Source organism: Microtus ochrogaster, chromosome 8 (assembly GCF_000317375.1).
Source record: "Microtus ochrogaster isolate Prairie Vole_2 chromosome 8, MicOch1.0, whole genome shotgun sequence".
NCBI classification, from domain to species: domain Eukaryota; kingdom Metazoa; phylum Chordata; class Mammalia; order Rodentia; family Cricetidae; genus Microtus; species Microtus ochrogaster.
This window is the reverse complement of record NC_022015.1, coordinates 88,370,670-88,397,979: the sequence shown is the minus strand read 5'-3', so window position 1 is coordinate 88,397,979 and position 27,310 is coordinate 88,370,670. Positions and strand designations below refer to the sequence as shown.

The 27,310-nt window shown below is 42.9% G+C and overlaps 1 protein-coding gene across 2 annotated transcripts in view; it reads right to left on the bottom strand.

Moving 5' to 3' along the window:
• The window catches only part of Grk5 (G protein-coupled receptor kinase 5), a 205,384-nt gene that overhangs the window by 98,180 nt on the left and 79,894 nt on the right, over nucleotides 1-27,310 (bottom strand). Inside the window, exon 2 of one of the 2 annotated variants that reach the window (XM_005352574.2) lies at nucleotides 21,470-21,565. In XM_005352574.2, the coding sequence (XP_005352631.1) occupies nucleotides 21,470-21,565 (96 nt within the window). Of the gene's footprint in view, nucleotides 1-21,469; nucleotides 21,566-27,310 lie in introns of those variants that run through there. The other variant, XM_013348191.2, reaches the window with a different exon arrangement.

Sequence of the window (27,310 nt, the reverse complement as noted above, 5' to 3'; positions counted from 1 at the left end):
ATCTTCCCAGTAAGCCACCTTGTGGGCTACAGCAGATTATTAGAGATGGGCTAGTCCAGGTGCGAGAGTTAGCCTAGAAGAGGCTAGATAGAAATGGCCAAGCAGTGTTTAAATGAATACAGTGTCCGTGTAATTATTTCAGGTAAAGCTAGCCTTGCGGGCAGCGGGGTGCTGGGGACGCAGCCCCACCACTCCCCTTACTACAGGAAGTGAGCTCAGAGACACCATGCTCCTCTCTCCCAGGCAGACGCACTTGATGAAGCAAGCCGCCAGGTTAGACATGCTGAATCTTTCCCGGTAAGACTGGTGCTCACAGATTATTAGATATGGGTTGATTGGGATATCAGAATTAGCCAGTAAGGGCTAGAGCTAAAGGGCCAAGCAGTGTTTAAATGAATACAATTTATGTGTTGTTATTTCGGGGCATAAGCTAGCCAGGCGGCTGGGGTGCTGGGGACGCAGCCCCGCTGCTCATATTACTACACTGAGTGGTTATTTGTGAACAGGTGGGCAGGAAAAAACATCCAATTGAATTTCCACATAAGACCCAACAAAGCTTAAAAAAGCAATTCTAAACACACAAAAATGGAGTCAAATTCAACTTCTTAGTAACTGCTGCTGTGGGATAATGCTCTTGTACCCTGTAAAGATTTGCTACTCATATTGCTTTAATAAAATGCTGATTGGCCAGCAGCCAGGCAGGAAGTATAGGTGGGGTGACCAGACTAGGAGAATTCTGCAATGACAAAAGGCTAAGTCTGTAGTCACCATCCATACAGAGAAGTAAGATGAGAATGCCTCGCTGATAAAAGGTACCAAGACACATGGCTAACACAGACAAGGAAGAGGTTAATTTAAGTTGTAAAAGCTAATTAATAATAAGCCTGTGTTAATAGGCCAAACAGTTTGTACTTAATATAGTTTCTATGTGTTTCTTTGGGACTGAATGGCTACGAGACCAGGCAGGACAGAAACTCTGTCAACAAACTGCTTTTTCTCCAGTGGGCTCTGTTTGCTGACAGTGAGCAGAAGCACAGCTCCTTTAAGAGACACAGCTTCCTGACTCAGCATTAGTGGCAACAACTGGGTGGCTCTTTTAAGAGGCCCTGCTACCAAACTCTTAAATGGGGTTTATAAGCACCAGGTGGCACACATACAAGACCCACAGAAAAATGACTGCTGAAGTTGCCTAAAGAAGGTGAGACAGTCCTTCAGGGTCCCTGCTTCATGAAAGAGTCTGCCAGGCATTCTGCAGGACACAGAAGAAAGTGACTAACAAACTGCCAATATAGGTGAAACTGTCTTTGAAATTTCCTGATTTGTGGAAAAGTCTGCTGGATACTATGGGCCTGTAGGCTAAAGATGGTTTTGGATGCCCCAATGGTACAGAAGCGACTGTCCAGGCAGAGAGATGTCTCTGTCAATTCTAGAGTTTTGGAAGTTGCTTACAATGCACTTCCTTTTAACTTAGGTAATATTATATCCTTCTGGGGTCTTTGAGGAGTTGAAGAATAGATAGTTATAATTATAATTTTCCTTAGCTATGATAAAAGATAAAGTAGATATTAATATTATAACTGTAATTCCTGCTTGATACCTATTTTGTTATATGTAATTTTACTATGTTAAAGTTAAGCCGTCTTTTTTATTTAAAGAGAAAAGGAGAAATGGTATGGGAAGTCCTTCTGTTTATTGCTGCTTTTATTGGATAATAACGAAGCTGCTTTCTGCCAATGGCTTATCAAAGTAAAGCCAGACTGAAAGAGATATAGTGAGAGAGTAGGCAGAGTCAAAGAGAAGCCATGTAGCCGCCCACAGGAGAAAGCGCACTGAAACCTTGCTGGTAAGCCACAGCCACATGGCGATATACAGATTAATAGAAATGGGTTAATTTAAGATATAAGAGTTAGCCAAAAATACACTTAAGCAATTGGCCAAACAGTACTGCAAATAATATAGTTCTCGTGTGGTAATTTCAGAGGTCTGAACAGCTGGGAACAAACAAACAGCTTCTGACTACAGTCACCAGCCAGATGCAGAGGGAACAGGAGATGAACTTACCATGTTAATAAAGATACTTCCATGTAGCAGAGTGTAAGTAAGGAATATGGGTTAACTTTAAATATAAGAGCTAGTTAGTAAGAATCCTGGGCTATTGACCAAGCATTTATAATGCCTATTCAGCCTCTAAGAGGTTATTTCGGAACTTATTCCAACAAAGCCACACCTACCAATGATAGTGCTACTCCCTTTGGGGGTCATTTTATTTCAAACCATCACATGTCTACATTCAGATAATATTCTATGTTAGCCTCAATAAACCCTCACTACACCCTACCATTTACCCACAGTCACTTCACCCAAGAAGCTTGCCATAAGTATATCCTAGGACAGAAAGAATCAATTCTTTCTTTGTGGCATGGTGGTTAAGAGTTTAGAATCAGGAAATAAGCTGGTCCGACTTCCATCCAAGTTCTCTCAGGTAATAATCACATGACACCAGGAAAATCATGTCACATCTATGAACCTCAGTTTCCTCAACTCAGCTCACAGTAGGGATGGTCCAAGACCTCTTGACGATTAGATGATAACACAAGTGTAGATCCTACCTACATGAGACATACTTGAACATCTTTTACAGATATCAATCACACATGAGCCACCTTCAAAGTCAAAATATACAACTGTGACAACCATCACACTATGGTCATGTCCTACATTGAAAGATGCTAGCAAAGATACACAAGGTGGTCCCATAGGATCACACTGCCAAATAACAAGCTAATCTTCTCGGTTTGTGAGAGCAAACTCTTTGTTCGCACTATGAGGAGAGGCTGACTTAAGAACTTGTCTCTTGTTAAACCGTCTGAAAGGGTACTGACTTGGTATCTTTCTTTATTTTGGATTTTAACGAAGACCCCTTCATACCTATCAACTTAGCCTTTCTCAGCTGTAACATATATGCTGTAGTTGTGATTTCCTTTCTTATAGTGTACATTAAAACAAATGGATAATATATTCAGTCACTGCTAAACCACCCAAAATCATCTCTCACCCCAAGAGGTGTGATTGCCACCCCTATAGTTCTGACATGGGCACTGAGTAGGAAACTGCAAGTTTCATCACTTATCTCTGTGAATATCCTTGACTCGGGAACACAAGAACACTAAACATCTGCCTAGTTAGTGCTTGAATGTTCTTGCCCAGCCAAATTATAGACCTGGACAGAAGACCAACCAAATTCCTTCCAGACTGCCCAAATTCTTCCACTAGGCCTGATGCATGCTCTAATCAAAAATTACATGCTAAGAGTCTGGAGATAGTTCAATCCCAAAAACTCATGCTGAAAAAAAATTTTTAAAAAAATGCTGAATGTGGGTGGCATATATTTGTGATCTCAGAACTAGGGAGGTAGAGACAGAAGGATCAATGCAGTTCACTGGTCAGCTGACCTAGCCTGAACCATGAATTTCAAGCTAGTGAGAGGTCCTGACCTAAAAAAATAAAAATAAAAAAAGAAGAGCTCCTGAGGTTCCTAAGCATATCCCCTGGCCTCCACATCTACATCAGTATGCATATGTGAATATACAAACACATACACACACAAAATTACATGCTAGAAGTAAGCTGTCTATGGAGGAATCTGCAATTGTTCCTACAAATGCATCTGTGAAACCCAAACGGCTTTTGCTGTGGTGAGATTTGATTCATTTCATGGTTTCCTGGCAAAGCCAGTGAAACCCAGCAGGGACTTCACAAAACAAGCATTCTTTTTCAGCCAAACAAAGAAAACCTTCAGAAAGCCCTCTGCACCACATGGGCAGCTAAAAATGTTTGTTGGCAGGATTTCCATCAGGTAGCATGTTCCTTACATAGAGTTGCAGTAACTCTGGCTCAAATAAAATGTAATCTGTGATGAGGATACTGTGGCCAGCTTCTGTGTCAGAGTCACTTTTGAGCAATGGAATCATTTCGATGGAAAATTATGGGCTTGGTCCATTAAGAAGCAACCGTGTAAAATGGTTTTTGGCATTTATTACATGTTTGATTTGGCAAATTCATACCAGCTCAGACAAGAAAGCAACTCACTTCTAGCACCACCTCATATTCCTGTGCCCAAATGCAGGCTTGAAGAAATGAGTCAGGTGTGCTAGGAAGTGCTAGGAAGCAGAGAATTGGAGACCTACATGCAAATGGAGTCTGACATGGGCAAGAGACCCACCAGGCAGCAAAGAAAATCAGCTTGCCTGGATTAGCAAATCTCAGGTTAAAACTGACAGTGATCTGAGAAGCAACTGGGACCTGGGGCCAACCAGGCAGGGCCCGTAAGTGGGCAACTGAGGCAAAATTTCAGAGCCTCATTTGTAAAAACAAGAGTGAAAAGATCACCTGCTGGTCTCAATAGTTAAGTGTGACTAAGTGGTCAATTATTTGCACAGCAAGGATCTTATAAGATCCAAGGAAACAGCTAGGAGGGTTCCTTGACTTTTTCTGCCAAGCAGTCTCTGCCACCCTGGGAAAGTTTATGTCCTAGGAGGAAAGGCCTTTTTTAGTGAGTACCGCTGGGCCTCCCTGTCCAGCAAAGAAGGGTGTAAAAGAGCCCAGAGTGATCTAGCTGAAGATAAAGAGTTAGAAAGCAGAAACTATAAATATTTGGAAAATCTCCAAGCCTGTTTAACCCATGGCCTATGGGATTGATAGAAGACACTATCATATAAAAAATGCCAAAAGATTGGTTCTCCCAGGCCCTCTACAATGCCCCACTGCCCTCCCTTGCTGATCTTCTAGGTTATGAGTCATTTCTCCTCAGATATGTGCAAGTGGAAGGATCCAAAACAGCCAGCAACTCTTCAGCACAGCCAGTATAGTGGCGGCCATATGCATGCAAACATGTGTGCACAAACACAGTCACACACATAAAACACACATAGAGACACACAGAGAAAGAGACACACACACACACTGGCATATATGTGTCAAACTGGCATACCACATAATATTCACTGGGAAAGCATGAACAAGGCTAAGGAGGCCAATCTGTTTTATATCACTCTACAGACTCTTCTAGAAGAGAGAGAATAACATATAACACAAACCAGCCCCCAGTGCAGAGTAGTCAACCAAACTGGTTTGAGACATAACCAGACAGAGTGTGGATAGAAGATGTAGGAAAGGAACCACAGGCATAGGACTTATGTATGCCAGGAGCCTCCACTTTGACATCTTTGAGAAGTCAAAACTTTCTGAATATAAAGACAGTAAGAAACAGAAGAAAAGAGAAGGGGGGTGCAGCTACAGACTGGAGACATAGTTCAGCAGTTAGGTATTTGTTGTGAAAGCATAAGAACTGTGCTCTGGGATAATGCATTGTACACTGTAAAGATTTGTCACTCGTATTGGTTTAATAAAATGCTGATTGGCCAATAGCCAGGCAAGAAGTATAGGTGGGACAACTAACTAAGAGAATTCTGGGAAGAGGAAAGGCAGAGACACAGCCGACATGCAGAAGCAGAGGAAGCAAGATGAAAATGTCTTACTAAGAAAAGGTACCAAGCCACATGGCTAAACATAGATAAGAATTATTGTTTGATTTAAGTTGTAAGAGCTACTTGATAATAAGCCTGAGCTGATAGGCCAACCAGTTTATAATCAATATAAGCCTCTGTTTCTTTGGGGCTGAATGGCTATGACAAGCAGGACAGAAACTTCTGTCTAAAAAACTGGAATTCAGATTCCTGTATTGGCAGAGGCTGCTTGTTAATTTCCCAGCAGCCCAGACCCAAAATAACTACATACAAACTGTATTAATTACAACACTTCTTGGCCAATCACTTAAGCGTATTGCTAGCTAGCTCTTGTATCTTAAATTAACCAACCTCTATTAATCTATGCATCATCACAAAGTCGTAGCCTACACGGCAAGGTTCAAGCAAGCTCCCAGAGATGTCTTTCTCCTTCTGTGGCTATATGTCTTCTCTTAGTCTCTATCTGCTTGGAATTCCTACATTACCCTACTCTGAACTGCAATAGGCCCAAAACAGATTCTTTAAATCAATGCTATTCACAGCATACAGAGGGGTATCACACATGACTTCCCCTTTTCTGCATAAATAAAAGGAAGGTTTTAACTTTAACATGGCAAAACTGCATAAAACAAAACAGTTATCAAGCAAGAATTATAGTTACAATATTTATAACTACTTTATCTTTTATCGTAACTAAGGAAAACTTTAACTATCTATTCTTCAACTCCATCAAAGACCCCAGAAGAATAATATTACCTAAGTTAAAAGAAAGTGCATTGCAAGCAACTTGCAAAATTCTGGAATTGACAGAGACATCTTGCTGCCTGGACAGTCACCCAAAGTTCTTCTGTAACATTGTGGGCACCTATCTTCAGTCTACAGTCCAAAGTATCTGGCAGACTTTCCTATGAAGCAGGAAATTTGAAGATCTTTTATGCCTTGTACTGGCAAAGTTCATCAGTTGCTTTCTTCTGTGTCCTGGAAAATGTCTGGCAGTTTTCTCATGAAGCAAGATCCCTGAAGTACTGGCTCACCTTCTTTAGGCAACTTCAGCAGTCATTCTTCTGTGGTTCCTGAATGTCCAGTTTATACAGCATAATATCAAGCAGTCCAGGCAAGAGCAGTTTCTTGCCCAGATGACTAGCAAACTCCATAAGGAGCCTTTTCAATGCCCATCATCTTGAAGTAGATTGGTGCTGCCAGGAACAGATGTGTCTCATTGCCATGAAAAATCCTAAGTTCTTTTTTTTAAGACATATTTTTATTCTATGAAATTTACATGTGTTCAAAAGAAGCATTCATTTCAAGGCTTTTCATTTTAAATAGAAGGGTCCCTTAAAAATGTATCTACATAATTTCTCTACATAGATGCACCCGCGCTGTATATGCTCCAATAACGATACATGTAAGCTTAAACCATTATAGATAATTGGGTTTTCTTTTTTTTCCATTCAAAAAATTTACACTTCCTCCTCTCCTCCCATTCCCCTCTTGCTCCCCCACTCACTTTCCTACCTCCCCCTCCCTCCTTAAGAGAGGGCAGGGAACCCTGCCCTGTGGGAAGTCCAAGGCCCTCCCCCCTACATCCAGGCCTAGGGAGCTGTGCATCCAAATAGACTGGGTCCCAAAAGGCCAGTATATGCAGTAGAGACAAATCCCAGTGCCTTTATCAATGGTTTCTCAGTCAACCCCAATTGTCAGCCACATTCAGAAAGTCCAGTTTGATCACATGCTCGTTCAGTCCTGGTCCAGCTGAAATCCTAAGTTTTTAACACATTTTAAATGCCATATTATATTCTGTTAGTCTTTGAAAGGTTTAAAGACTAACTATCCATCTGAAATATATCTCTATATACCTAGAAAAGCTAACTAACATGACTACAAGCTTAACTATTATAAATGATTATCTATTAACCTATATTTCTTAACTATATATTCATTTTTAAATGAGCTTCACAAACACAATACCTTAATCAAGAGCAGAAATACATATAAATATATATATATATATTGACCTTAAATTTGTCTTAATAAACCAAGATTCATACCAATGCAAAGTGTTCATCTCTATATCATATCCCCCTTTAAAAGTAAACAAACATTTATAAACAATATTGAGGAAATTGGGCATAGTTCTCTCCAAACTGCTTCCTGCTTTTTATTGGGGGGAGGTGATTTGTGAAGAGCTGTTCGTGCAACTAGCACAAACCAGAAAGCCTTCTTAAAGGAGCCACACAGTTTTTGCTGTCAATGCTGGGTCAGGAAGACCTCTCTTAAAGGAGCCCCAGCACCCCTGCTTGCTGCCAGCAGACAGAGCCCATCCGAAAAAAAAAAAAAATGCAGCTACTAAGAATCTGTGCTAAACTCTGTTTTTTGTGTGTGTCTAGAATTTTTTTCCAAGCTCTCTCAGGTTTTATGTGGATAATATAGCTGGCCCATGTTGGTGCACCATTTTGGGAGCCTGCTGGAAGTGAATTATGGAAGATTTTTTTAGGGAGTGAGTATGGTATTCTGCCAGGGATTCTACCTAGGATTTTTTTTTTAAGATTTATGTGTTATGTATACAGTATTGTCTATATGTATCCCTGCATGCCAGAAGAAGGCATTAGATTTCATTACAGATGGTTGCGAGTCACCATGTGGGTACTGGGAATTGAACTCAGGACCTCTAGAAGACCAACCAGTGCCATCTTTCCAGCTTCCTCTTTACATGGAAGCTAAAGTGGGACAGATGGGAGCTGGGAGTGCTAGTTTTTCTCTCAAACCCGGGTGGCTAGATTTGGGTCCAGCGCCCAGAGCAGGAATTGCACTCCCAACTCTGACCTAGGCTGGTAGCTAAAAAGCCTCAGGCAAATGGCATTTTCATGAATTCATATCCCAAAAAGTTGGGCACCAAATGAAGGATGATTAATAAAAACTCAGGGTCAGAAATTGGGGTCCAACCTGAAGATCCAAACAGTAAAACATCCAGCCACTAGTTCTTATCTCGACCTCAGTCCGAAAATGGCAATTCTGCCTCCAGGAATCTCAGAATGAGACTGTGTTTCTAACAGTTATCTCCCCCCCACACACACACATCTTATATTCCTCTCTAGGGCTAGGATTAAAGGTGTGCACCACTGGGATTAAAGGCACGTGTCATTGTGGCTACTGGGATTAAAGATATGTGTCATTGTTCTACTGGGATTAAAAGTGTGTGTTACCATAACTTGGTCTATAAGGCTGACCAGTGGGACTATTTTACTCTCAGATCTTCAGGCAATCTTTATTTATTAAAATATAATTGAAATGCTACTACGTTCTTGTAAACACCTAGTGGGTATGGTGGCCCATTTTGGGATGTGGAGAATGGAAAACTCATATGGCCCATAAGATCTTTCAGAGGGGCCCAGGAATAAGCCAATTCTCTCTTATGACACTCAAGTGGTCAGCAGATGGCAAGAGGCATCCCAGCTTGACTCTACAGCCTGCATGATTCAAGCCTTAGAAGTGGGAGACAGGGGATCCCCAAGACAAGCTGACTAGCAAGACCAGACATTGGAAAGCTCTGGATTTGATTAAAAGACCTTGCCTCAGTGAATAAGGTGGAAGAGTGATGAAGGTCAATTCCCAACATTAACCTTGGACCTCCACATGTATGCGCACACACACATGTACCTACATCCATTCATATGTGCATCCACACACATTCAAAAATCATGCACAAACACACGCACAATGCAATACGTATACACACTGAAAAAAAAGAGGAATAAAGGGAAGGAGGAAGGGAAAAAGGATAAAAAAAATTAGAAACAGAAGATGAGTGGAGAGACTACTGCAATAATCTTTATAGGCTGGCAAGTATAAAGACGATGAGATAGAAAAGAGAAGAGACCCAATCAACAGTGACAGGAATGCTGAGGCTTCTACCCAGTGAGGCTGGCAGAAACACTGTGGGGAGACAGGAATCCAAGAGGAGCTCCTGGTAAGAGAAGGTGGGAGTCAGCAAGGTTAAGAGCTATACCTCTCTTGATCAGATGGTGACAAAAGACACCAGCAGCCCCAGGAGAGAGAATCTTGTAGCTGGCCAGCCAATGGGACCATGAGACGTGAGGGGCCTCCTCCACATCCCACACTTGTCTGATTCCTATCAGCTGGGGTTTATAAAAATACCTCACCATGCAGGCCTCACTTGGAATAGCCTTGAGTCAGACTCCTGGGTGGGGTAGCAAAGAGTGCAGGCAAAGGGATAGGATGACATCCATGCCCATCTGCCACCTTCCAAGGATCCCTTCAGGGAGAAAGGGTGAGAGAACAAACAAACAGCAGGGGAGCGAGAAGCCAGTCCTGGAAAGAACGGGGAAGAGACAGGTGGGCAGCAGAACAGTTTTTAGCCTGGAGAATTCTGGCAGGTGATGCCACAGACATCCCGTGACTGGTATCGTCTTCACTGTCCTGGCTGCAGGTGGGAAGCAATTCTAGCTGCTCTGTGTCCTATGTTGCCACCTGAACCTTGGGGTGAGTGTCATCAGAAGTGGAAAACATGTGGTCCTGTCTATATAAATGAATTATGTCCCTTCCTCCTGAGCACACAGCAGACCAATCATAAATATCTGAAAGGGAAGTAAACGAACCTCTCATAGTCCTGAATGTCCAGCCTGCTTTGTTCAGGGCACTCTTTGGCCATCTCCTCTCACCCCACATGTGACTTCAAAAGCTACCAGAGCTGAGCTAATCTTTCACAGATGATGCCTGTGGCCTCATCAGTATATTTTTAATCTACTTGGTTTTCTGCATCAGGTTCACCAAAGGAGTATGGATAGTGACCTCCCAAATATGCTTAAGGCTATCCATATCCCTGGAGAAATCATAGCCAGCATGGAGATGACTTTGCTTTGGGGCTGTGTTTGAACCTAGGCCTTGTTTTTGCAGAGCTCTGTAACTCAGGAACTCACTGTTCTCTCTGCATCTCTAGGTCCCTATCCCTGAGGCAGAACTGGGAAGTGGCCTCAAGTCCATGGAGTGTTGCAGTAGAGATGATATTTCCACAGGAATCACCCAGTTAGATGGTGCTAACTATGCTGAACTAGGAACTAGGAGTTTCCTATCCTGTCATCTGTTCAACTAACACCCTCCTGGCTCTCTGATCCTTTCCCTTGCTATTCCTCTGATTCTTGGTTCTGAGACTATACATCATACCTGTCTGACTGCCCATGCTATGAACCAGTGTCAAGTGTGTTTTCTACTCATCTTCCCAACCTAGGCAGCCCCAGTGCCTAGAGTAAAAGCTGACTACAGGCTAGTGGATGGATTGGCTATCACCTTTATGTGTATAGTAGATGAGGAGTCTCCCACCTGGAGGCAAGAGGATGATGAGATGGGCTTAGAGATACCACCCAGGGCTGCCAAGCCTGCTGAGTTAGTAAATGGAGATCTGAGGGGCCCAATGGGCTGAGGGAAAAGGTTCCATTCAGGTTACATAAAAGAGAAGAATGCCACATGATTTAGCTTTCCAGGAGTCACTGCTAAAGGCCTGACCCTGCCACCTGGTAACTCTCTGGGTCCTGGAACACAGCAGAGATAGGAGTGGGAATTGGAGGGATAGAGGCTGATCACATGTCATCTGCCTACTACACCCTTTCATGGGTCAGGTTAACAGTGTCTGCAGATACAAGTATAAAGGTGAACACAGAACATTGCAGAGGAGCTGAAGGCAGCAGAGAGAATGTTTCACAGAGTGCTCTGATATCGTCTGCATATAAAAAGACAACACTGAGGGCTAGAGAAGAAGCTCAATGGTACAGTCCTTGCCTAGCATCCACAAGGCCTTGGGCTGAATCCTATGCACTGCAAGGGAAAATAAAATCACTGTGGCTTTTCAACATCAGTTGGAAGACTGAAATGCTCAGTGAAATGCAAAGACTTCATCTGAACACTGTAATGCCAAAACTAGGGATGGGGGTGGGGAAGAGCCATCAAGATAGCTCAGCCAATAAGGGTACTCTATCACCAAGCCTGATGACCTGAGTCCAATCCTTAGAACTCAAAAGTGGAAGAGACCCCACTTCTCAAGATGTCCTAACCTACACACACACACACACACACACACACACACACACACACACACACACACCATTTATGACCAAGGACTTGTGTTCAAGAAAACTTGACAAAGACACATGCAAGATATAAGTGATAGGGAGGGAAAGGAGGGACATCTCGCTAATGTTGGGTTGGGAGTAATAGGCAAGTTCCCAATACTCCACTGATGTAGCCCCCACCTATAGAAGAGCCACCGTGAGAACATGGACACTGTACCTCGTTCATTATTATGTTCCCATTGATACCTAATAAATATAACAAATGGTGAAGGGTTTTAATGACAGGGAAAATAGTTTTATATCACATAAGAAAAAAAAAAGAAACAAGGGCTAGGGGTTTGGAGTAGAATGCTTATCTTGTAAGCATGAGTTTGATCCTCCAGAGTCCAAGCTTGTTTAGTTTGGTTTGGTTTTAAAGGAAAGCCATGGGGTGTTGGTATGTGCTTATAATCAGAGAGTTGAAGAGGCAACACAGGAAGATCTCTGGACTTCCTAAATGGCGGTGGTGGAGGAACCATAACAGCTGAGGGTATCCTCTGGCCTCCATATACACAGTTATACACGTGCGTACACACACACACACCACCACAACAACCACAACCACCATCACCACCATCACCAATAACAATAACAAACATGCACAATACATATACACTACTCAGAAAAGGAGTGGGGTGGGGAGAGAAATGAAAAAAATTAATACATAGAGAATAGTGTGCAGGTGTAGATCAGTTTCAGGACTCATGCAGGAGGCCCTTGATTCAGTCCCAAGCATTACAATAGAGGAATAAGTAAACCAAACTGTGTAGAAGAGACATAAGGAAAAAGATAGAAGACATTACTTAAAAGTCTTAACCGTGAGCCCAGTAGTTGCACACACCTTTAATCTCAGCACTCAGGAGGCAGAGGCACGCAAATCTCTGATTTCAAGTCCAGCCTAGTCTACAGAGCAAATTCCAGAACAGTCAGAGCTACCCAGAGAAACCCTGTCTCAAAAAAACAAACAAAAAAGAGTCTTAACTATAGCTAGACCTAAGTGGTAAGTTTAGTGCATTTGTTTTGGTTTGGTTTGGTTTGGTTTTTGGCTGTCCTACAAATAGCTTTGTAGACAAGGCTGGTCTGGAACTCACAGAAATCTGTCTGCCTATGCCTCCCAAGTGCTGGGATTAAATACATGTACCACCACCACCTGGCTAGTTTAATATTTTTAAGAAAAGTAATTTACCAGCTGCTATCACTGAAACAACAACAAAATGAGGAATTTGGAAAGCACCATGTAAGATGGCTAGGGAAATAATCCTCTCCCATTTATTCCTGTAGCCCAGTAACAACATATAAGCCTGGGCCTGCAAGAGGGAGGAAGGTACCACCTTAGACCTACAGAACCTAGATCTTTCATACCCTCTTCCTTGAACACCATGGGTCCCAAGAGAAGGTATGGTGTGGGTTCAATTGAGCCTTCTCAAAAAGATAGGTTGGAGTCTTAGCCCCCAGTAACCCAAGATGTACCCCTATTTTGAAAAGGAAGCACGTAGAAGCAATGGGTTTTAAATGCAGTCATTAGGATAGAGCCTGAGCCAAAAGGACTTTTTGCACACTTATAGAAAAGGGACATGTAAGCACTCACACACCTATGCAGATAAAGAGGCACAGATGGGGGATACATCTACAAGGCAGCACAAAGATCAGCAAACTTCCAGAAGCTTGGATAGGAATGTCTGTAGGAAGGACCCATCCCTGATGACACCTTGCACTTGAATTCCCAGCCTTCGGAACCCCAAGGTGATAAATGCTGTCTTTTAAGCTAGGCAGTGTGTGGTACTTTGTCACAGAATTTCTGGCAAACTGTTACAGTGTGGGAAATTTCCCTCAGAGTTGCCTTAGCAAGTCACTTGAATTTCTAAGATCCAGTAAACCTTTCTAGAAAATGTAAGACAGTGGAGTTTACATTTTAGTCCTGAGATAAAGTTTTATACAGAAAACCAAATATAGAAAGTAACAAAGGCCTGGTAAGATAGGTAATACCCACACACTTCCTACACAGTAGCCCCTGAAAACCCCAAGTCCAGATTATCTAGAAACCCCCGCCAGCGCCCCATCCCGAGAATTGCAAAAGCAGAAACTGTTAGTATTCGGGCCTCTGTACTGGCCTGATGTTGGGGTATACTTTCTCAGCTGTAGCCACTAAGAGCACCTCCTGTGCATATTCACCATGTTCACCTTTAAAATAGTCCTGCCCACCTCCTATCTCTCCCTCTTTCTCTCTGTCTCTATCTCTCTCTCCTCTTTTCTTTTCTGTCACTCCTGTCGCCAGAGGCCAGTCTCCACTCTCCCCTCCCCGCTTTTCCCATTCACATTCCCCCAATAAAAAAAAAAAATCCCTCCTCTGGAGCTCTGTCACATGGCATCTCTCTCTCATACGCCACTTTCTTTTTTCTAAATTACAACAGAAACCCACTGACCAAGAGCACAAATCATCTCATCAATGCTGAGCCCAGGCGGTTCCTTCAAGAGCATCAAGCGTGTTGTGAAGGTAATAAAGACCCGGAACCTGGAACTGATCCACCTTCACCCTCACAAGGTGCCAGCTGCACACAGTCACCTGACCTACCACATCTAAAATTATCTTGCCCTCCAAAGACAAGCAGATGTTTTGCTTTATCAGAGCATGGTTAAGTGGCAGAATGACAGATGTGATGTAGCCTTATCACCCCAAGGTCAGCAGTGACGTGCACAGACACTTGATTACCCTGGTAATAAAATCAAGAGGTCACTACCAGTCTGACAGGCACTGGGTCACAAGGACAAGAAAGACTCATGTGATTGTCCCCTCTGGCCTACAAACCCTTCTAGGAGCACAAAGTCACCAAAGAGAAAAGCAATAATTTTCTACAGCAACTATGGAATCTAGTCTTCATTCACTGACTGATTTGGAGTTTTGAGAGTACTTTTGTTTGCTTGTTTGTTTTTCCGTTCGCTTGCTTTTCTATTTAAAAAAATTTTAATTAACTTGTTTGTGGGTGTGGATGTTTTGTCTGCACATATGTTTGTGTACCACATGCACAACTGATGCTCGAGGAAGTCAGAAATTAACAAATCCCCATGAACTGGAGTTACAGCCAGTTGTGAGATGCCGTATGGGTGCTGGTAATTGAACCCTAGTTTCTCTGCAAGGAGTGCTCTAAATCACAGGGTCATCTCTCCAGCATCAAGTTATTTTGTTTTGTTTTAACAGTCTCAATACTTAGCCCAGGCTGAACTTATACTTGTGGCAATCCCCTCCAGCTTCTACTGCCTGAGTTCCAAGATTGTAATTATGTGTTATCAAGTCTGGCTATACTTATTTGTAACTATACCAATCACATGTCTTCTCTACAAAATTATCTTACAAATGAAATTGAGGCCCCAAGTGCCTGCCTCAGGGCTAGCCAGGGCTTCCGAGATATATATATGTCCTTTTAAGAAAACTTTCTAGCCAGAAGAGTAGTCTGGGTAACCCTGAGTCTTCTGGGATATGTTGTGCAATTGAAAGCAGGCAGGTACATGGGAAACTTATGGACAAGGGAAGGTGTTTTAGGAAGAAGGATGGCTCAGATAATTCCAATCTCTGGGACACTGAACCTACTCACTCACCCACCGGTGTCAGGCAGAAAGTGATGGCCCCATTCATCACTTACACAGTGCAACTTTTCTGAGAAATTCAGAAGTCCTCTCAAAAGGTCTTAAATCAGCACCAACATGATGATGAAAATGACAATAATGATATGGGATAGTCTGTTGCCTACGAAATAGCTCTACCAATTTGACAGAAATGTCTCCCTCCACACAAAGAAGCTACAACTTAAAGAAATCAGCAACTTGTTCCATACCCCCGACTTGAAGCAGCAGAGCAACTCTTTGAGCTTGTCAGCAGCAATGAGACCATCCCTCCCAGCAACATCACTTTGCCAGGTGGCCAGGAACCTAGCATGGTGACTCAGAGCTCACATATCTGCTGACTGAAATTGAATTAATAACCAATAAACAGGCTAATTCAAATTAGTATGGTTTGGGTGCTTTCCTGATAGGAACCTATCTTTTCCTCTGGGGATGTCACCAGGCTGTGACATCCTGTTAACTGCTCCTCAGAAAAATTAACACTTGGTATAAGGCTCTCTCCACAGAGCTACTCTATTTTCCCCAGCCTTGGAGCAAATGGTAACACACTAAGCATAGCAGCCATTCTCTTCCAACAGCCTCCTTCCTCACAAGTGTCACCCCAGAGGAGTGGAAAGGGCTTTGATTTATCATATAGCTTTTGGATACAGAAATATTGACAAATGGTAAAATAATCAACTCTTTCACTCATGCCCCTTTCTACCTTTTTTTTTAAAATAAAGGAATAAAGTGTAAAATGATCCTGAGCTAAATAAATACATAAATAAAATCCTACACTTTTTCCCAACAGAACCATTTATATCACTGGGAAACATCTGCAGCCCTCAACAATCTTTTACCTTTATGGTGATGGTTTCAGTCTTTCAATCTTTGGACATTCTGAGAACTTCTTTGATTTGGGTCCTCTTAACAAACTAACATGAATAATTAGCCTATTAACTAATAAAGTTGTAATTGGGCCCTATCCTCCTCTCTCATTCAGCTGTGACTGTAATCACTTAGCTCAAGTCTGGAGCAAACAGGAAAAGCAGATACAAGTAGGAAGGAATTCCTGTCTTAATACTAGTACTGCCAATCACTGTTCTGATGTCTAGGCCAAGAGAGTAAGATCCAGACAGCCACTATATCTGTTCATCAACCCATCTGTCCTCTCCACCCACTTCACTGTGCCACAGTGGAGATTCAAATGGAGAGGAAGTGGGGTTCAGATCCTTGAAAACCTTGCATAAAGGGTAGAAACGCTTGCCACTCTTCTCCAGCTCAACAACTAGTCCCTCACCATCGTGGAATGATCTCAGTCAGGTATCACGTCTGTGTTAGTCACTGTCTTATGCTCAGCTGTGATTACGCTCCAGGGAGCAAGAATCTGTTTTGCATCCCTGGTGGGTGGCACATAGCAAATGCAAACATCACTGACTAAGTAGGTAAGTACGCAATGCACAATATACAAGGCACAATAAAGAAGAAAAAGACGAAATATCTTCTCCATGGAGGGCATAATGAGTCTCCATGGTTAGGTACTGGTTGGAGCATAGGGCCCAAATGTTTGCAGTTAGATGGTGCTAGGGAGTGGAAAGCTGTAGTTCAAAGCCAAAGAATTACACTGTCTTGGGAGGGTCATTTAGCTCTGAAAGCCTGCCCACTCACTTATAAACTGAAAAGGAGGTTTTAGACAGCATATTCCAAATTCCTTGAGTTAGGGATTCTCTATAAAACTAACATTACTGTACTAAGCACCCAAGTTGTAGCTTTACAAGGCCAAGAACTGAAACAGGAACCCAGGCTTACCATCCTAAACAGTGTTGTAGGAATTTGGTCCAATGGACAATTGTTTGGGATGACTTAGCCCAACGGACATAGTCTTCTTCGGAGACGTGTGACCCAATAAAACCCAGGGGTGGGGGTAAGGATCACACACTCTCTTGAACTGTGGAGGGCTCACTGAAGCCATGGCTTGGTGACCTTCTCCAGATCTTTCCCATCTCCCTTGGAAGCAAGAGGCGGCGGCAACTGGACTAGCAGTGGTGTCACTGATTCGTTTCTGTATTGTGAGTGCACTGTATTAAATAAACCTGATTTTATCCCACACCTCCTTTCCAGCATTAAAACTGTGCAAAAAAGATCATGGCTTAGCTCTTATGACTATCCTGGTATTTCTTGTCTTTGAGGATAGGAGTAGAGAAAAGAATTAAATTAGATACTTTCAAGTTTAAACCCCTAAGTCTAAAAACTTTCATTACTTTAAGTCAAAAACATTAGCTGAGGTTAAATTTAGTCACAGCAAATACATGTCATAAACTTTTTTAAAAAGAGCCCTAATTTAAATATTTTGTGTCATTCTTCATCCAGCCAATATTAATAAACCCTAGTATGTGCCAGGCAGTACTTAGGGAGTGAACCAGGTAAAACACAGCCACTTCTAGCACAGAACAGTTAGTCCAGTGAAAAAGACAGAAAACATACAAATGAATGAATAAATGAAGATGACTTTAAATGGGTTTATGAGCACAGACCATTTAATAAATAGCTGTATGTGAAAAAATGCAAGTATAGCAGGCTCTTCTTTAGATGGCTTCTTTTTGGAAGTAACATTTCTTCTGGGACCTTAAAGTACTCTGGCAAAACAAAGTGTGGGAAATGACATTCCAGATAAAGGGGATAGCAAGGGCAAAGACCCCAGAGATAAAAACAAGCTTAAGGAATTCACAGGACAACAGAGTGTCCAGGGCATCTGTGGATGAAGGAGACAACGACCCAAGGACACTGAGGGCTGACTGCAGAAGGCAAGATAGAGACAGTGCTGCCAAGGGTTTGTGGACTCCCATGGAGGAATCTATCACCCAGCCTTTCATCAAGGTCTGCCTAAAAATTCACACTTCCTTTGATTACAAAGGTATACAATGCCCATGGCGATATTAGCAATACCTGGGACTTGTTACCAACAGAAACTGCATAGTCATTCATATCTTAGTTGCTGCAGATATCCAAAAATACCATTTATACTCATCATAGATGTAAAATCACAATAGCTGCTAACCAGCTGTTAGGCCTCGTTATTTCAAGTATTAACAAAAAGCGCACACATTTCTATATTTTATATTTTAAAGGTATTTAATAACTGTAGTTGAAAGTAACTGATTTCCTTGGTAACTCTGTATATTCCATTTTGCACATGTAAAAAGTATTATTCTGAAAAGGGGTCCTTAGACTTCACCCCAGCCAAAGCTTTTTGTCACTTAGGACCTACAACCCACAGGTCAGAGTTAGAGGTTCATTCCGAGCAGGATAGAAAAGTGGATGTGGGTGTGGGTGCAACAGAGTAGTAGCTGTCATTTTCTTAAGTCATCTGGGGGTCTGGGTAGAGAGGATCTGTGGCTGCCCAAGGCAAGGCTGAAGGCAGGAGAGGCTGTGGCTTTCAGTGGCCACTGTTCTAGATGATTCTAAGCAGAATCTCAGGGTCTTTGTGAACTTGGCTCCTCTCTCTGTTGCACAGCCTTTCTACTGCACCGCCCCACACTGCCTAGTGGGCCCTTTTCAGAGTCTATCTTGGGACATCTTCCCAGGGAGCTTCAGAAAATGAGCTCATGTGTCCACAAGAAAAACAAACTTGGTGTTTGCCACTGTTTGGTTTGTATATTGGTCTAGAAAAGAAATGGGATTTTTTATGTAAGAAAGCCTTCCAGTAGGACCCCAGCAGTGGCTGGGCAAACACCACGGCAACAGACTATAAACAGACAAGAAGGCCCAACCCCTGGCCCAGGCCCATGTGTGGCAGTCCCTCAGCTTACATGGGCCTTCCTGTTTTTTCCAGCCTCTTCCACACTGCATCAACACACAGAGGCTTTTCAACACCCTCTCAGAGAACTGAAACATCATTCTCACACAGCAGGCCTGGTTCTCATACCCATGGGTAGAGACTCCACCAAGAGACCTGAAGATGGACTTAAACACGGTGGAGCTGTTGGGTAAGGGTCCATGGTCCAGGAACTCTGACAGCATAATCTTGTGCTCCCAGACCTCAAACCCAGAAGTGAACAGAATAGGGAAGCCAGGAGTTGAAGGATAAGCAAGAAGCCCCCTAGGAGAGAAGGGTGCAATGAAGGCCCCTAAACTTGTATGAAATACCTGGATATAGCTGGAGTCTAGGTAGGGACAATTAGCTCCCCTTCAAAAGAGAAGCTATATGTCCCTCAGAGAACAAAAGTAGAAAGGAAGAAGATGCTGACTTGGGATCTAGGATCAGGTTACTAATGAAATGAATGTCTGCATCATTATCAAAATACACCTGATGAACTCTAATATCCAACACAATGGATTAAGAGAGGAGCCATATGAATGGGAACAGAGCCCTAACAGGGAAAGGAATGAGAAAGTGTGCTTCCTTCTATTGTGAAGGACACAAGGAAACCATCTACAAAGCAGAAATGCTCCTTCATCTTGGACATCTAGAATGAAACAAAAGTGAACATCTATTGTTCAATGCTGTGGGATAATGTGCTTGTACAGTGTAAAGATTTGTCACTCATATGAGTTTAATAAAACGCTGATTGGCCAGTAGCCAGGCAGGAAGTATAGGCAAGGTGACCAGACGAGGAGAATTCTAAGAAGAGGAAAGGCAGAGACACAGCCACCAGCCAGACACAGAGGAAGCAAGATGAAAAGGTCTTACTAAGAAAAGGTACCAAGTTACATGGGTAAACATAGATAAAAATTATCAGTTAATTTAAGTTGTAAGAGCTACTTAATAATGAGCCTCAGCTAATAGGCCAACTAGTTTATAATTAACATAAGCCTCTGTGTGTTTCTTAGGGACTGAAAGTCTGCGAGACCAGGCAGGACAGAAATTTCAGTCTATAGTTCAAGCCACTCAGTCCATGTTATCTGTAATAGTGATCTACAATGATTATAGACTATATATATATATATTATACATATATATTGCATATATATAGTATACATATACATATATTGTATACAGAGGCTATACAAAACAAAGTCTAAGTGAGTTTGTCAATGCAGGTATAGCCAAAGAAGCAGGTCTGCACTGTGTGCACAGTATACAAGTTACACTGTGTGTGCATTTCTAAACATTTACTTTTTAAATACTTTATTTTAGGTGATGGATATTTTGTCTGCATATATGTATGTATACAATGTGCATGCCTGGTATTTAAGGCACCCAACAAAAGGCATTGGATTTTTTGGAACTAGAGATACAGATGGTTGTGAGCTACCATATGGGTTCTGGGAATTAAACCTGGATACTCTGGAAGAGCAGCCAGTGTTCTTAACCACTGAGCCAACTATCCAGCCCTATCTGCTCCTTTCAAGAAGGAACAGGTTAGCTCTTTTTTTTTTTCTGGTGAAGAAGGGCTTTTTTTGTCCATATGCACTAGCATATTAGGCTTTGCTTCCCACAAGACTTTGTCAGGAACATAACAGAAACAAAAAGAAAAACCTTTTATTCCTCACATCTCAATGTCCTCACCCATCTGCCTTTGCTCTACCTTCTAGAATCGTCTGTTTCCCGGAGTTTCCCTTGGTAGAAAGGGACAGAGAACAGTGCATCTACTCCTTCCTGTTTGGAACCAGAAATCCCTGCAAATCATATTTGCATGTTTTTATACTCTTAAGAAGTACATGAACTCAGTAAAGAAAAATATGCAGACTTTTTTCATCTGGATGGCAGAGATATATTGAGTTCAGCAGACCCATTTAGTGTGTTTACTAGTCCCTGCAGGAGCTAAGCCCATGTTAGGTCTAAAGACAACTAGGCTGAGTCAATAGGCTACTGGTTCCATCATGAAGACCAGCCTCCCAAGTAAGAGGGATGGTAAGCCTAAAACAGAGTGGCCTCCCAAGAGCAGGATGCATGGGATCTAGGAAAATCAGGGTGTTCTGCCTGGGGAATCCAGCTAGCCATGGCCCATCTTCTTTGCTCTCCCTTGATCTGGAATACTGCGGGCCATTTAAACAGTCATTGTGCTTCAGTTTTCCCTTCTGGAATAAAATAACAACACCTGCCTCAAAGATACCAGGGAAGTAACAGTTCATCCTGGCACATACCAAATAGTGAACAAATACTGGTTGCATTTTTGGCCCATTAGCCAAAGATGGCAGGTGGAGCCAGAATTCCTGTATCTGCTTAGCTGAGTTGCACTGGCCTGGTTGTACAGAGACTTTGGCAGCTAAAGTGTTCCTTACCTATGGTTCTTCGGAGGTCGTCACACTGGCTGATGTGAGGGAACTTCAGGATTTCCTTCCACTTCTTGCTTTTCCCTTTGCGCTTTCCTCCACCCCCTGCAGAAATGGAAAGATGCCACTGATATTGGTGCTGCCCAAAACTCCAGAGCCTGCATCTCACTCCCATGAGTCTCTCCACCAGCTTCTGGGCTTTAGATCAAGCCAGTGGCATGCCCTGAGCCCAACATAATCATTCATTCATTCATTCATTCTCTCTCTCTTTCCCCCTCTCTCTCTCTTTTTCCCCCTTCCTCTCTTCTTCCCTCCCTCCCTCTCTCTCTCTCCTTCTCCCTCTTTCTCTCTTTCTTTCTTCCTTTATACTACCAAGCCACATGGAAGAAAGAAGTCATTTAGGTCAACCCATCTCACAGATGGCAGAGTTAAGACCCCAACTTGAAGATGCCAGTGCTCCTGCCCCTCCCTGGCCTGTCTGTAACAAGTTTAATGCTCTTAAAGGTTCATAAGATCAAAGGAAAACACCGGGGTCAGAGCATCCTGTAATAGATGGGAAGAGTGGAGGGCTCAAGTCTGTGAGCTCTCAGAAGCCAAAGACTAGACCAGACCCCTGCAGGGTTCGTTCAATTAGACACACATGTAGTTTGTTTGCCTGATCTTTGGCAAACAAGTTGCTAATATTTAAACATAAGGACACTCTCCATTAAAACTCAGATTCTGAGCAGGGCAATGGTGGCGCATGCCTTTAATCCCAGCACTCGGGAGGCAGAAGCAGGCGGATCTCTGTGAGTTTGAGGCCAGCCTGGTCTACAAGAGCTAGTTCCAGGACAGGAACCAAAAGCTACAGAGAAACCCTGTCTCGAAAATAAAAAAAAAAAAAAAAAAAACAAAAAACAAAAAACAAAAAACAAAAAAAAAACAACTCAGATTCTGGACTTCTTATCCATAGTCAGGCTTCCCACATGGCAAGAACCAGCTAGAACTGGGTAAGAGTTGCCCCATAAACAGGATATCAGACACCCAGATGAGTGTCCCCACCAGCTAGGCACCCTCTCAGAAGCCTGTCTACTCTCTATAAAGTTGTATGTTTGCTTGCCTGGTTGCTACAGAGGGTGGTACACGCAACCTCATAGAAGGGTAAGCAGGTGAACTAGGGTAGGTATGCCCATTCCAACTGCTAAGGACCTGAAAGTGCCATCAGAACTCATGTGGCCCATATGGTTTTCATTCCCATTCCTACACTACTGATTTCTGGAGCTTGCTGGGATGTAGAAACTCTTTTTGCATCATAAAATAGCATAAATTGGTGGTTTTAAGTGTAAAATTCAGTAGCATAAAGAGAATTCATATTGCTCTATAAATGTCACCATTAGCCATCTCTAGAACATTTTTGTCATCCCAAAATGTAAACACGAATTGTTAAAAAAACAAAACAAAAAAAACTTCCCCATTCATTCTCTTCAGTTTTCTGTCTCAAGTAGAATCTACTTGGTAAAGTCATTTCTCTTTGGTGTCTTACCTAGTTCATGTAGAACAATGCCTTTAAGGCCTAGCCATAACATAATACACATCAGAAATTTATTCCTTTTTAGGGCTGAAGAACATTTGCTTATACAGACATATTTCTGTTTTGTTTTGAAACCAGGTCTCATGTAGCCTACCTAGGCTGTTCTTGAATTCTCTGTGTATCCACACCTGACTCTGAACTTCTGACCCTAGCATCCCTACTATGCAAGTGCTGAAGTAATAGGTATGCAACACCACCCTCAGTTTATGTGGCACTTGGAAATAGAGCTCTGAGCCCTGCATTGCAGACAAGCACTCTACAAACTGAACTACATCCTGCCCCCTGAATACAGGTTTCCCCGTCTGTCTACGGATGCTGGAGTGTCTCCTAATTTGAGGCAAATATATGTTTCATGGATATTTTTGTATTCAAGCATCTGTTTCAGGCTCTATTTTTAATCCCTCTGGGTGTATTCCAGGGAGAGAAGCTGCTAGGTCACACAGCAAGCCAATTCTTTTTGAAAAATAGATGTTTCACCTTTAACAATGAAGATGCCTCCAGACTGTGATTTCACTCTCTGATTAGAACCTAAGAATGTGACTTCTCCAAGGCTCCCAGGTGTTTCTAGAATAACTGGGCTATGGAAAGCAGGTATCTGCTTCTCACAAGCAGTAACTTAGGGAAAATTAACACAGATTTACGATTGCATTCAGCCAGGATGTGTTGAGCATGTCCTAAGTAGTGATACCTCTGCAGGTTCTGAGACACAGTCGTCATGTCCACAGAATACAGAAGTCAAACTTCCATCTGGTGATTTTCAACCCCCAAGACTACTTCCCAGGAAACATCTCGAAACATCTGGAGATACTTAATTGTCACAGACTACTATAGCAGTTGATGGGCACAGCACAAGGCTGTGAATAAACATCAAACCATATGCTGGGCAGCGTCCCAAGACAAAGAATATTGGCTCTAAAATGTAGCAATGTGGAGAAACCTTATTTTATCTAATGGCAGCACTTAGGAAGGGACCAGTTTGGGGGAGGTTTGTTGATTATGAGAACAACTGTCTAGGACATTAAATGAGGTGGGGAAAATGAGCCACCTGGAGGAAGAAACACGGAAGCTGAGCCCAAAAACTTCAGTGGACTTTAGGAAGTAAAGAAGGCACATGCAGGCAGTGTTAGTGCACACTTTTAATCCCAGCAGTGGCAGGTGAATCTCTGAGTTCCGAAGCCAGCCTGGTCTACAGAGTGAGTACCAGGACAGTCAAGGCTACATAGAGAAACCCTGTCTTCAAAAACCAAAAAGAAAAAAGATGAAAGAAGAACAAGAAGAAGACACACTCTGCACCATGGAGGCTGCACAGGGACAGGGTACAGGCTCCTCCGTGGTACCTGGGGTAGCTGGGTAGCTTTCCTCCTAATCCTTACATCCTCAGTTTCTAGAACAAGGCTAACAAATTGTGGAAGACAGAATAATGCTCCCCAAAGATGTCCTAATCCTGAGAATCTGTGAAAATGTTAAATTACATGGTGGGGGGAGGGGTAAGGTTAAAGAAAGAATTATAGGCAACAAGAGAGACATTTTCTTAAATTACCCAGACAGGCTAATCATTGTCAACTTCAAGACATTTTAAATCACCTACGGACTGAATCTTCAGAAATCTTGAACCAAAATAAATCTTTTCTTATGTTGTTTCTGGCAGGAATTTGGTCTCAACAACACAAAAACAACCAGTAATGGGTCCAATGGAACCAAGGAAGGGAGACACATCAGATCTGATTAAGGAAACATGAGGGGAAAAAAACTAGCCTAGCCATTATGAGCTGTGAAGATGGAACCTTAAGCCAAAGAATAGAGGAGACCTGCAGAAACTAGAAAAGATCAGAGATTTTTCACTGGAAACCCAGCAGAAGCCAGCTCTGCTCATACCTTATTTTTAATTCAGTGAGACATGGGTCAGACTCTCAGCCTACAGAACTGTAAGATAATAATATGCATGGTTTTGATCCAGTTAATTCTACAAAACAGTGTGTTGTTTCAATCCACTTAGTTTATGGCAACTTTTATAGCCACCTGATGTGGGATTCCCCTCCGTATGCTGTGAATACTATTGGTTAATAATAAAGAAACTGCCTTGGCCTGTGATAGGGTAGAGTAAACCTAGGCAGGGAAAACTAAACTGAATGTTGGGAGAAAGAAGGGCGAAGTCAGGGAGAAGCCATGAAAGCACAGCCAGAGACAGACGCCTAATGTTGCCAGTAAGTCACAACCACGTGGCGATACACAGATTAATGGAGGTGGGTTAAATTAATATGTAAGAGTTAGCCAATAAGAAGCTAAAGCTAATGGCCAAGCAGTGATTTAATTAATACGGTTTCTGTGTGGTTCTTTGGGGAGTTTGAGCAGCCAGGAAACAAATAAGTGGCCCCTACAACAACAACCAGAGGCAAATGATACAGGATACTTTCGGCAGAGTGCTTCTTCCCCCACAAAAATGACCTCCACACCTACATCTGGCCCTTTAGTTCTGCAATTGTCCAGCCTCCTATAACTCCTATAACACTGCAACAATGCCTAATGTCTTAACAAACAAACCTGCCTCAAAGAAGTCAGCACTTTCAGACAATAGCACAAATAGGCTGTTGTTTCTAAATTACATATTTAATGACTGAGAATGTTTGTTATTTCAGTAGAACTTGATTATATCTCTGTCTCTTGAGATACAAAGCTAGGCCCAATCCCATTACTGTAGAAATTCCTCCATCATCCTGGCCACAGCTGTCCCCAGGCCCCCTGTACTACTTTAGTGGGACGTCAGGCCTACAAGGTGCCTAGGACCCTACACCCTACCTGCTTCCTGGGGCCCAGACAGGCCTCAGCAGGAACAGTTAGTATTTCTCAGATCTAACCACCTGGGAGCCCACAGACTCAGCTCATTTCCTCGGCTACATTCAACCCTACGTTCATCTTCTCCCTAGTCCACCAAACATGGGCTTCTGCACTGCTCTACAGGAACACCCCCTTCCTGCTTTTCTTAGTGTTTCTCACTCCAGCTTCCAGTATCCACTTGTACTGCCATCCTGGAGGCCTTCTCTGACCTGGTCAGCTGAAGGACATCTGTTTTCCACCTTATCCATATGGCTCGGCAGAGTTTGGGGAGCTTTGGTTGTTGGCTCACTCTATCTCCTGAACATACACATCAGCTTACAGATCACTCCTCCACTCTTTCAGCACATTTTCAATGTCCCATTTGAGCACCACATGTGAAGTGAGTACTAGTGGCCGTCCCTGAGCTCACAATGTCTAGATATCATCCTGTGCATTGGTGTGGTTGCCCACACTGACAGCAGGCATACAACAGAAAAGATCCAGCCTTGCATTTTCTACCATTCCCTCTCAGCCTGTGGTAAACACTCAGTGTCTGCTCATAAGATGGGAATGTGTGCTTTGTCTCAGGCACCTGCACACATCGTGTTTCTTGCAGACTCAAGTACCTACCAGCAACAGTCTTTCCTACCCCTCTATCTGCCAAAGCCCCACCTGGCCTCTCAGTATAGCTCCCCCTTTCCCATGGTGCCTTTAAAAGGCAAAACCCTGTCTGGCCCTCGGCATCCTGAAAAGGGTAAAGGAAGACAATGATTCAGTTAACACAATACCTAATAACTGCAAGCTTTCTTCATGTCAGCTGAGCAGGAAAATGAACAATTACTTGTAGGAACCTGTGACAACCTTTCCTCTGATGCAGGCCTCTGTCCCACTCACAGATGAAAATTCTGGGCTCAGTGAGAGAAGCTCACCAAACTAACACCATAACAACTGCATGCACTAGCTCACGGCCATCTATGGATGCAAATAATCTTGAGACCTCCGTCTTTACTGGCTGCTCCGTTGTAGCTTTAAGAGCCTGTAATGAGCCAGGCAGGGGTGGTGCACACCTTTAATCACAGCACGTGGGAGGAAAATGCAGGTGGATCTCTGTGAGTTCAAGGTCTGCCTGGGCTACCAATTGAGTTCCAGTACAGCTAGGACTGTTACACAGAGAAACCCTGTCTCGAGAAAAGGAAAAAAAAAAAAAAGAGCCTATAAAGACTGATGGAGGAAGGTCATTGGTTGATTAAAGAAGCTGCTTGCCCTGATAGGTTAGAACGTAGGTGGGAGGAGTGAACGGAGCAGAAAGCTGGGCGGAAGAGGAAGTGAGGTCAGAGACTCGACAGCTCTCCTCTCGGGGGCAGACACCTCAGAGAGACACGATGCTCCCCTCTTGCGGGGAGATGTGAGAGCTCTGCTCTCTGAGGCACACGCGATGAAGCTCCGACCCAGGATGGACGTAGGCT